The sequence below is a fragment of the Tupaia chinensis genome, unplaced genomic scaffold (genome assembly GCF_000334495.1).
Source record: "Tupaia chinensis unplaced genomic scaffold, TupChi_1.0 Scaffold000549_1, whole genome shotgun sequence".
NCBI classification, from domain to species: domain Eukaryota; kingdom Metazoa; phylum Chordata; class Mammalia; order Scandentia; family Tupaiidae; genus Tupaia; species Tupaia belangeri.
This window is the reverse complement of record NW_006160061.1, coordinates 5656680-5668137: the sequence shown is the minus strand read 5'-3', so window position 1 is coordinate 5668137 and position 11458 is coordinate 5656680. Positions and strand designations below refer to the sequence as shown.

Genomic DNA, 11458 nt, shown 5'->3' with positions numbered 1-11458 from the left:
AAGAGTGTCTTTGGGCTCATAGCCGGTGAGTCCATTGTACTTACCAATGAGAAGCTCTCTTTAGAGAAATCATTATAAGGAAAGTTAATGGCACTTAATTAGAATACAAATGTTCGTATGCATTTTTTTATTGCATTTGTTATTACACACTGATTGACTTTTTTCTCCTTTAGGAACCTCTAAAACGTTATACTCCACCAATATGGCTTTATCATCCAGCCCAGGGATTTCAGCTGTACAGCTTGTAAGGACAGTTGGCCACACCACTACAAACCACTTAATCCCAGCATTGTGCACAAGCAGTCCTCAGACACTTCCCATGAACAATTCCTGCCTGACAAACGCCGTGCACCTCAATAACGTCAGTGTTGTTTCTCCAGTCAATGTGCATATCAATACACGGACTTCAGCACCATCGCCAACAGCCTTAAAACTTGCCACAGTTGCTGCCAGTATGGACAGAGTGCCAAAGGTTACTCCCAGCAGTGCCATCAGCAGCATAGCAAGGTGTGTGTGTGCGCGTGCGCACATATGCATACGTGTGTGTTAAATGTCATTCTCCTTGTGTGCTAGCTCTCCTATGACCAGTACATTTTGTACTGTATAAGTATTACAGTCTGTTGACAGACTGACTTATCAAAAGCTATTGAGGATCTACTTAGTGTAAAGTCCTGTGACTTTGAACATTTTTTCAAGCCCCCAGTAGAATGCTTAAATGTTAATCAGAGTTGTGAAATAAAGAAAAACCCATCAAATTTGGCAAATAAAAAGAGTATTTTAGGATCTTTAGTTACACAAATATATATATATATATACATATATATATATAATTTTGTTTGTAATTTAGACAGTCTGGAAGAGTAGCTTTGTTACTAATTCTATGGCAGAATTCAGATTTCAAATTTTAAAAATCTGTGTTTTTTCAGTATTATGCACAAAAGGAAAGTAAATTATTCTATGTATATATTAAAATTGAAAATAGTCTGAGATTAACTAAAGCTATGGTAATGTTAATTCACAGTGTGTGTTTATAGTCCTTCCTGTGGCATTAATATGGGGAGAACAGTGAATCTTAAAATGTTTTAAAAATGGACTTACATAAATTAATAAGTTCGTGACCTGTAAAATTAAACTAGTAGAAAATATCGGGTCATCAGAGAAGTTATGACATATTTTTCTATGCTAACATGCATCATGACTTTTCTGATGACTTAATCATTTAATAACATGTGATCTTAATTATTATTTTTGAGCATCACATATTCCCACTATTATAAAAACATGACTTGGATTGTACTATGTTACATAGAAGTAACCTCTTGTTGACTTCTACTGAAATATTATGTTAAATAATAATACTATTATTAACTTACTTTCCTAAGTGAATAGTTATTATGAAATTTCTGAAGAACATTTTTGTTCATTTCTGTCTATAAACAGTAAAAGTGGGAAATGTTCTCGTGAAGTCCTATTTAGTATCTGTAAATACCAAGTGGTAAGATATTCTAGATGATGTTAATGTTTGTTTTACTCTTGCCTTGTTATAGAGAGAACCACGAACCAGAAAGATTGGGCTTAAATGGAATAGCAGAGACAACAGTAGCTATGGAAGTGACATAACCTGAACCATGTGGCTTCAACACATGCTGATGGTGTGCAGTCATTCATATCCCAGCTGCATGCAAGAGGCAGCACTCTGTGGGTCACAGAGTGTAAAGTGGACCTAACGGACTGCAGTATATCGGATGTTAAATCGATATATGATGTATATTTTGTAAAATTGGGAAAATCACTACCTTGTAAAATAGTTTATTTGTATCATCAATATTATTTCTGTTACTTGAATAGTAGATATTCATCATCATGCTTTTGCACTTGAATTTGCAACTGAATGGATTTTAAAAAATAATTCTTTAATGGGATCATGAGCATGAAATGGGATCCTGCATCACTTGTTTTAACTATTTATTTTGCCATGTTTACATTTTGTATCTTGTAAAAATAAATCCAACTTTGTGTCTAAAAAGTTAAAGATTCATAGCTAGGAAATGAAATTCTTGTAATTTTTTTCTAAAGGAACTGTAAAGTTTTCACTTGGTTCATTTTGTTTCACAATTTGACTAGATGGACTTTTTGGTAAATACTTTAGTGGCATTTCACTGTCAAATATGAAGTTAAAGGCAAAATAGTATTTTCTATTACTGTGCAGGGGAAAGGGATGGATCGATACATGCAAATTTAATGTAGTAACTCACTTTTCCATGTATTTTGAATGTATATTTCTATTTATAATACCAGTTTATAAAAAATAATTACACAGAACAAGTGGACTAGGAAAATTATGCATCTAGCACATTTAAACTGTGCAGATAAGAAAATTTTTCAAGGATTACATTTTATCTGAAGACTGCATATTTTAACTGGCTTTAAAACTGTAACACACCACATAAAAGATATTTTACCAGGTATGTATTGCATTATATCATTGCAATAATTATTGGAAGTCTAGATATCGAGCCATCCCAGGTGTTGGGAGGGGGGAGGGTTGTGGCAAGATTGTCTTTTCCATTTTGGAGAGTTTTCCTGTGGCTACAAGGCAAGTAACGGGTTGGAAAAAGTCTGACTGTAAGCGTTGGACACCTTCATAGTGTAGTGTTTTAGTGACTTTTTTTATACGGTTCTTGTAAATTAGATACGTGTAGTGGTGTTTCAGAATGTTTGTTTATGCACTAGTTCAGACAACTTTCCCTGTTACTTGTTCTTGATAAGTGAAAACTGCAGGGAAATAAAAATACATATCAAAACATGGACATGCTGCATATGTGTTTATTTCACAATGTGCACCGTGTAAGCGAAAGGCTAAGGGAGGTGATAGCACTTAACAGCACTTTTCATTTTCACAGTGCTTTCCAAGCATTAATGAAAAAAATGAAAGAAGCTCATCTATGGGCACTATTGGGTTTCAGATAATCCAATATAAACTACCTTTGATATGAAAAGTCTTAAAATGTTTTGCAGAATGTAAGTAATTTGCAGTATAGCAGTCATTGAAATCTCATAAATGAGCCTCATTTTATAAATAAAAGTTTAGAGTAGAATTATATTGCAAGGGGGTTTTGTCAAGTAAGTACTGGGAAATGTAAATATTTTTAATGAATATGATTAAAACCATTTCAAACTTAGATAATTTTATACTTTACATTTTTTTTATATCTGGAGTCCTGAAAGTTGTAAATTGATATGTCAGTTGAATTAATGGGCCAAGATTTCTGCTGAGAGTGGTTTTTATTCAGGTCCTAAATGTGTGAAGCAATTTATGGTCAAAACCTTAGGAAAAAAATAAATTTCATATCTTCATTGGTTGTGACCTGATAGGATCCATGCTCGTCTCTACCATACTACCTCTGGAGTTCCTCACTGCTGATTATATAAAGGAATAATTTTGATTTGATAATGTATTATGACTGTGTTCATTCTGCTTATATATAGTTGGATGTATCTCCTTGCTATTAAGAACCTAAACCAACTTTAGTGCCAATTTCAGAGAAAGCATTTTTTCCCATTTTACCGAAGTAAAGCATGACATGAATTTGCCTTATGTGATATATATGTTGTAAATAAGTAAAACAAAAGAACTATCCCTTTGTACACTTTCTTGAGGTGATGGCAAATCCAGAACATATTGAAGACTGATGACCCATTTATGTGTTCTTTTGAAGTAAAATAGAACAAAGAAGCCTGCCTTAGTTTGGTGGTTCTAACTGTTTCACGGATAATATTCCAGGTACTTGCATACATGTTTCTGCAATGCCTTTTGAACATTTAAGTGACAGTACCTTGTTAAATTGGAGAATAGTTTCTTTTTGTACTGGGCAGTACCAACATAGTCTTGGTTTCCTGCAGAAACTAGTGTTAGTACTTGGGAGCTCAATAAGCTTCTAGAATCCTTGGAGAATGTGTTCCTTTAGAAGGGCGGGATGTAAGGTTTTGTTTTGGTGGTGGTGGTGGTTTTCATTAATGAAAGGTAATTCTCATGCTAGGATAACATTTAATTTAGTGTGGAAAAAAATGTTTTATTTTAACCTGTAGTGTCTTGCCTTCTCAAAGAGAGTATCCTACTTTCTTAGTAATCCAAGGTCATTGTTATGATGTAGTTATAAGTCTATTTGAGGATGTGTTGCATTGTCTTTTGGCAAAAGGCCAAGGGAAAACTGAAGATATTTTAGAGGACACTTAAAAATTATACCCCTCTCTCTGTGTGTCTCTGTTTCTCTGTCATACACACACACACACACACACACATTCTGGCTTTTATTTTTTTTTTTTGGAGAGGTTTTAGCTATAGGGCGTGTGCACTCACCAGAGAGAGACAGAGAGACAGAAAGTGAGAAATCACCCCCCAGGGGGGATGGCCACACCACAATCCCTCTCCTCCATTCTCCTCTCAGGATCTTGGGCACGCACGCACACATGCCCGGCGTGAGTTTAAGCCACCAGGTCCAGGACTTGAACCGTGGTCGACTATGTGCGAGTCCAGTGACATAACCATTACGCTAACTGCTGGTCTCACACATTCTGGCTTTTTAAATAGTGCAGAATACAGGCTCAATCTGGTGGTAGATTCAGTTGCAAATTGCACTGTAGAACTGGGAGCCATGCACCTTCACCTGCAGTTCAGATCCCTGGGTCAGACTGAAAACACCCGGCAAGTGTGTGTGTGTGCCTGAGATCCTGAGGAGCTGGAGGGCTGGGAAAGGGGACTGCAGCATGGTGAGACCCTGTCAAGGCGGCTTCTCTTCTGTGTGTGCGTGTGTGCGTGTGTATGCATGTGCATGCATACTCTTTGACACGAACTTTTAAAAACAAGGAATATGGTATTTGCAATGACCAGTTTTTGTTTGTTGGTTTCTTATTACCAAGGCTGTTTTGGGGGTGGGAGAACAGTAAGGAGGACTGATGTTACAGAAACTTCCCAAGTGTGTACTGCTGGATTTGAGTACGATGCTATACTTCTCTACACATTTTGTTGATCAATAATACACTTGTGGCTGAAGTGTTTTATTATCCCTAACTGCCTTGGCAGACAGTACTAAGTTTTTTGCTTTGAAGTTTATTTCTTCTATGAGAGACATAGAAAGAGACAGGGTCCTGTGCACTGCAATCCACCCCCAGTCTCAGCTGACTCAGGTCACAAGCATGCGTGCACACGTATTGTGCACACCTAGTGTGCACAGGGAGGTCCCAGAGTACAGACCCAGTACTTTGAGTGCAGTTGTGCTAACACTGTACCACCACCTGGCACTTGCTACATTTTAAGTAAGGACATCCCAAGTAACTATGATAGCCTATATGATAAGATGTTTCTCACTACTAACAGCAACATGTAGCATGCAGCATTTTTCTCCTACTGAGTTTCTCAGTCTTAAGAATTCTGTAAAGTACTGTTATTTCCCCTGTATTATACATTAGGAAAATAGGGTTAGAGAAGGTAAGTAACTTACTCTGTCATATAGCTGCTAAGTGAATGCGGCAAGAATTAAACTTGGTAGCCACCATACCACTAACCATGGCCTCCCATCTTTAACATGAAACATTCCTCTTCAAAAAGTACTTACTGTACTTGTTTTTAAAAGTTTTTCTGGTTTTTGGCATAGGCTGTGTACACTCACCAGAGAGAGAGAGAGTGAAATATCACTTCCCAAGGGTAATGGCCATGCCGTAATCTCTTCTGGAATTTTAGGCACACGTGCACATGTGCCCAGTGTGATTTTCAAGCCACCATTCCAGGACTGCAGCCATGGTAGTCATGTAGGAGTCCAGCACCTTAACCACCATACCACCTGCTGACCCTCCGCGTCCAGTCCACTCAGTGGTATCCAAAGCAAAGTGGTTTTTTTTGTTTGTTTGTTTTTTGTTTTTCATTTTTTTTGGAGAGGTTTTCGCTATAGGGCGCGTGCACTCGCCAGACAGGCAGAGGGAGACATAGAGACAGAAAGCAAGAAATCACCCCCCAGGGGGAATGGTCACACCACAATCCCTTCTCCTCCATTCTCCTCTTGGGATCTTGGGCATGCACGCACACGCGCCTGGTGTGAGTTTTAAGCCACCGGGTCCGGGACGCGAACGGTGGTCGACTACGTGGGAGTCCAGCGACATAGCCATTATGCTAACTGCTGTGATAGGTTGGGCTCCCCCCCCCCTTTTTTTTTTGAGAGAGACAGAAAACAAGAAATAACCACAATCCCTTCTCCATTCTCCTCTTGGGGTCTTGGGCACGCACACACACGTGCCCGGCGTGAGTTTAGGCCACCGGGTCTGGGACTCAAACCACAGTCAACTACATGGGAGTCCAGTGACATAGCCATTATGCCAACTGCTGGTCCCTCCCAAAACAACGTTTTAAATGTCATTTAGAATACAGCCTCTTTCGCTCTTACCAGCACCAGGCCACGTGCATTAGGTCCAACTGTAGCTGCAAGCTTCTTGCCAAGCAAACCCAAACCAATCAGTGTTTTCTCCTCTGTCAGACTCAGCTCTCAGTGAGCACAAGGCAATGGGGAGCTTGCTCTGGCCCCAGATCTGGCTGAGTTTAACCTTTTCTGGACCTCAGCTCATCTGTAAGGTGAGCAAGTGCCTGATAGCCAAAGGCTGTGCTGAGGAGCCTGGTGGGGGTGGGCATGTAGTCCACGTGACATCGGTTGCTCTTGCTCTCACCAGGGAAAGTGAGGAACCACCTGCAGGGGTTGGGGTGGTGGGAGTATGCATGGCCATACCACAATCCCTTCTGCATTCTGCTCTCGGGATTTCAGGCATACGCACGTAAGCACCCAGTGTGATTTTCAAACACCCGGCTCTGGGACTCAGCTGTGCGGTTGGCCTTGTGGGAATTCAGTGCCTTACCCCCACACCACCTGCTGGCCGCAGAACTTTTTTTTTTTTTATTAAGTCGTTAATATTGTGAAGGCCCAACTAGACAGTTTATTACATCATGTAGCTGAGCTTGTGTGGAACTAAATTCTAACCATCTTCAGTGATGACGAGACTCAGTGAGTCCCGAGAATTGTGTAGGTTTTAGAGGATGGGTCTGTAGGGAGAACAGGAACTGCATATAGTGGTAGAGCGTCAAGAGCATTTGTGTAACTGAGTTTTAATCCCCACTCTGCCATTTAATTGCCTATGATTTTATCAACTGCATATTCTGAACCGGTAGCATACAAGGAATGAGTAGAGTGAGATGACCTGTAACATCTCTTCCAGCTCTGGTGCTGTCAGCATCTAAACTCCAATTCACCATCCCTGCTGTTGTCAGCACCCATGGATTTATCAGCACCATTCAAAAGGGTCAGTAACGCAACTGACCTGGGTGCCCTCCGACGACTCTTCTGCAATTGTCTGAAGGGGATGCTGCTTATATCAAATACAGAGTCCCAAGTCCTGTGTGTACTACAGATGTCTTTTTAATCTCAACGGAATCTCACACATTTGAACAAAATTGTACTGATCAACTCAGAATTAGACTGCAGGCCAAGATGATAAAATATTTCTGAAAACTGATCCTCAGTGAACACCTGTTAATCCTCAAGAAAGCCTAGGCTTTTTCTTTTTTCTTTCTTTCTTTTTTTTTTTTTTTTTTTTTTTTAAAAATTTTTTTTTTATGGTTTCCTCACTTTTAAGATAGGGCTCATGCGCTCTCCAGAAAGACAGAGACAGAAGGCGAGAAATCACCCCCCAGGGGGGATGGCCATGCTGCAATCCTTTCTCCTCCATTCTCCTCTCGGGATCTTGGGCACGCATGCACACGCACCTGGCATGAGTCCAAGCCAGTGCGTCTGGGACTCGAACTGCAGTCGACTACATGGGAGTCCAGTGACAGCCATTATGCCAACTGCTGGTCTCATGCAATTACTTTTCACTATTGAAACAAAGGAGACTGACTCCAACCACTAAAAAAAAAATTTTAATTTAAAAAAATTGTGTCACCTCCAGTATACAAACTATTGATTTGATAAACTACTTTATAAAACAATGGCATTTTCCATTTACCAATGTTGAAACTTTAATCATTTTTGCATAGAACACTATGTTCTTCTGCTGCTTAGTCCCAGGGCTCATAGGCTTACTCATAGCTCCTGTCCTAATACCTGTTGTATGTGTTCTTGTTGCCAGAATCAGATTTGAGCCAGTGACCAGTGTGGCCCAATTAGGGATAGTAAATTTCAGCTTTTAGCATAGGGCATTTGAGTTATTTACTACTGAGTATTAAACTATTAGAAATTTTAAACAGGTATATTATTTTGTGGGTTAAGAATCTAGCACAAGGCCAAAATGAAGGTGTTTCTGGACTGCATTTTTATCTGACGGGTCAAGTAGGGAAGAATTCACTTTCAGACTCCAGGTTGTTACAGTTCTTTGCCTTGTGGCTGTAGAATTCATAGCAATTTACTTCAAAGCCAGCGGTGGAAAGAGTTTCTGCTACTTTGCAGTGTCTCCTCCAAGAATGCCTAGGCCCTCTGAAAAGGCTCATCTGATAGATCAGCCCTGTCCCGCATAGTATTCGATTAGTTTACTTGAACGATTAGGGACTTTGTATCTACAAATCTCATCATCTTTGTCATATTCTATTGGTTTCAAGCAAATCACCAACCTTGCCCACATTCAAGGAGAGAGAATTACGCAAAGGCAGGTATGGGGAGACAGGATCACGGGACTACACTATGGTGTGTCTTTGTATCTGTGTAACTGAATTGACTCCATCCCCTTAACACTCATCCCAGTCTTCCTCCATTGCAGGACTTGGATTAACACTGGCCCTCAATAGAAATCATACATTTTTTATAAAGAAACAATTTAAGGTACTGCCCATTGAAAATACTTTGCTATTTGTAAATCACAAATCCCACACTCCTAGACGTTGGATGGGAACTCAGGTCTGGGCTGGAGCACCAAAACAATGTGGAGATCAGCTAGAAAAAGAGTAGGCTGGAAAAAGAAAAAGTATGCAGCAGATCCTCAGCATCTGGTCAGGGCAAAGGTGAGGAGCAAAGGAAGAGACTGGACAGCAGTGGGGGATATTTGGTCATCCGGGGCTTCCAGTATCCCTTACAAGTATCACACAAGGTAGAATATAAGTGGTAGAGATGAGTAGTTGCTTAATATAGGAGACATTGGCATAGGCAAAGACTTCTTAAACAAGACCCTCCAAAGCACAGGCAATAATCACAGAAATAGATGAGTGGGAGTATATCAGGTTAAGACACTTCTGCACAGCAAAAGACACAGTAATTAGTGTGAATTGACAACCCTCAGTAGGGGAAAGTATTTTTGTGAGTTATGCCTCAGATAAGGGACTGATAACCAGAATACACTGGGAACTCAAGTGGCTTACCCAAAAACAAAAAAAAGATCAACCCAATTAAAAGATGGCAAAATGAGCTGAACAAACAACTCTGTAAGACATATGAACAGCCAAAAAGCATATAAAAAATACTCAACATTTCTCATCATAAGGGAGATGCAAATCAAAACCACAATGAGATACCACCTAACCCCAGTCAGAATGGCTAGGTTTTTCAACCCCAGGCAGAAGGGCTAGGATTAAAAAAAAAAAAAAAAAAAGATAAATACTGGCAAGACTGTGGTGAAAAGGGAATTCTACAGTGTTGGTGGGAATGTAAATTAGTATAACCACTGTGGAGAGCAATGTGGAGGTTCCTCAAAGACCTACAAATAAAACTGTCATATCATCCAGCAATTCCATTCCTGGGTATCTACCCAAAGGGTAGGGAAATGCTCAATTGGGAAAGTGCTTGCACATCTCTGTTTACTGCAGCATTATTCACAGTTACTAAAACATGGAATCAATCCAAATGTCCACAAACAAATAAATGGATTGAAAAAGTGTAGCACATATACACTATGGAATACTACTCAGTCATGAAAAAAACAAGACCCTGACTTTTGATTTAAAAATGGACAGATACAGATTTACTGCTGAATGAAACAAGCCAGGCAATGAAAGAGAGACATTGTATGTCTCCACTTAATATATACCGACGGTCTGCACTCTGGTGAGAATTGAAAGATTAGAGGATATGGAAACATGGAAAATGGTTATGGATACTGGAAACTGTGAGAAGAGGATGGGAGATACGGGAGAGTGAGAGGAAAGCAATCAAAGAGAAAAATAAGGGCCAGCAGGTGGCATGGTGGTTAAGGGCACTGGACTCCCACATGGCTGACCATGGTTTGAGTCCCAAACCTGGCAGCTTACTTTCTCATTTTCCTTCTCTCTCTTTTGCTCACTCTCCCTCTCTGGTCAATTTAAATAAATAAATAAAGTTAAATAAAATAATTCTTTAAAAAAAGAGAGAACATTTAAGGGACACAGAAATGGAAGATTGTCTATTGATAACATGTGATATCTTAAACTGAACTGGCATGAAATGTATTCGTGTTGGGCCATTCATTTTACAAGCTATAGTGATATACAGTGATTATATAAAATAAAGTAATTTTTAAAAATAAAATTTAAAAAATAGAGGTAGTCAGAGTTTAACAGTGCTATAGTTTGAGTGTCCTCTCCAAATCTTAAGTTGAAATTTAATTGCCATTGGGATGGTATTAAGAGGTGAGACTTTTCATAGTTGATTAGGTCATGAGGACTCTGACCTTATGAACATATTAATGCTGTTATCACAGGATGGGTTAGTTATCACGGGAATTTGGACCCCTTTCTGTCTCACACACTTGCTTGCCTTTCTACCTTATGACATGGGATGACTAAGCACAAACACCCTTACCAGATGCTGGCATCATGCTCTTGGACTTCCCAATCTCCAGAAATGTGAGCCAAATACATCTATTATTTATAAATTACCCTGTCTGTGGTATTCTGTTGTAGCAGCAAGAAATGGGCTAAGATGAGGCCAGTAGGAGATGTGGTGGTTAAGGGTGCCGGACTCCCACATGGCTGACTGGTTCAAGTCCCAGACCTGACAGCTTGCTTTCTTCTCTCTCTCTCTCTCTCTGTCCCTCTCTCGTCAAATTAACTAAATAAATAAAGTTAAAATAAAAGCATTGTTTTTTTAAAAACAAAAAGAAACAGGCTAAGATGAGCAGTTAAGGTAAAAAGTGAAACGTCAAAGCAGGGATCAGAAAACCTGAGTCTATTCCTAGAATTCCTAGCCAATGCTTCCAGCCATTGAAAGCATCTGGGAGACATTTTAAAAAAATACAGATGTGTGAGTCACACTCATTTCAGACTGATTGTACCAGGATCTTCAAAAGTGAGTCGGGGGCCAGCAGCTGGCATTGTAGCTAAGGTGCATCCCGTGGTTCAACTCCTGACCTGATGGCTTGCTCTCACTTTCTCTCTGTCTCTATCTCTCTTTGGTGAGCACACATGCCTTATAGCAAAATTAAAATTACACTACTAGTAATAAGTAAAATTAAATAATTC

The 11458-nt window shown here is 39.6% G+C and overlaps 1 protein-coding gene across 1 annotated transcript in view; it reads left to right on the top strand.

The window, feature by feature from the left end:
• EPC2 (enhancer of polycomb 2) overlaps nucleotides 1-3605 on the top strand; it is a gene marked incomplete in the record, with an annotated part of 136723 nt that extends 133118 nt beyond the window's left edge. The window contains 2 exon segments of the mRNA XM_027775356.1: nucleotides 174-507; nucleotides 1548-3605. Coding sequence (XP_027631157.1) covers nucleotides 174-507; nucleotides 1548-1620 — 407 coding nt within the window.
• Nucleotides 3606-11458: the final 7853 nt, after the last annotated feature.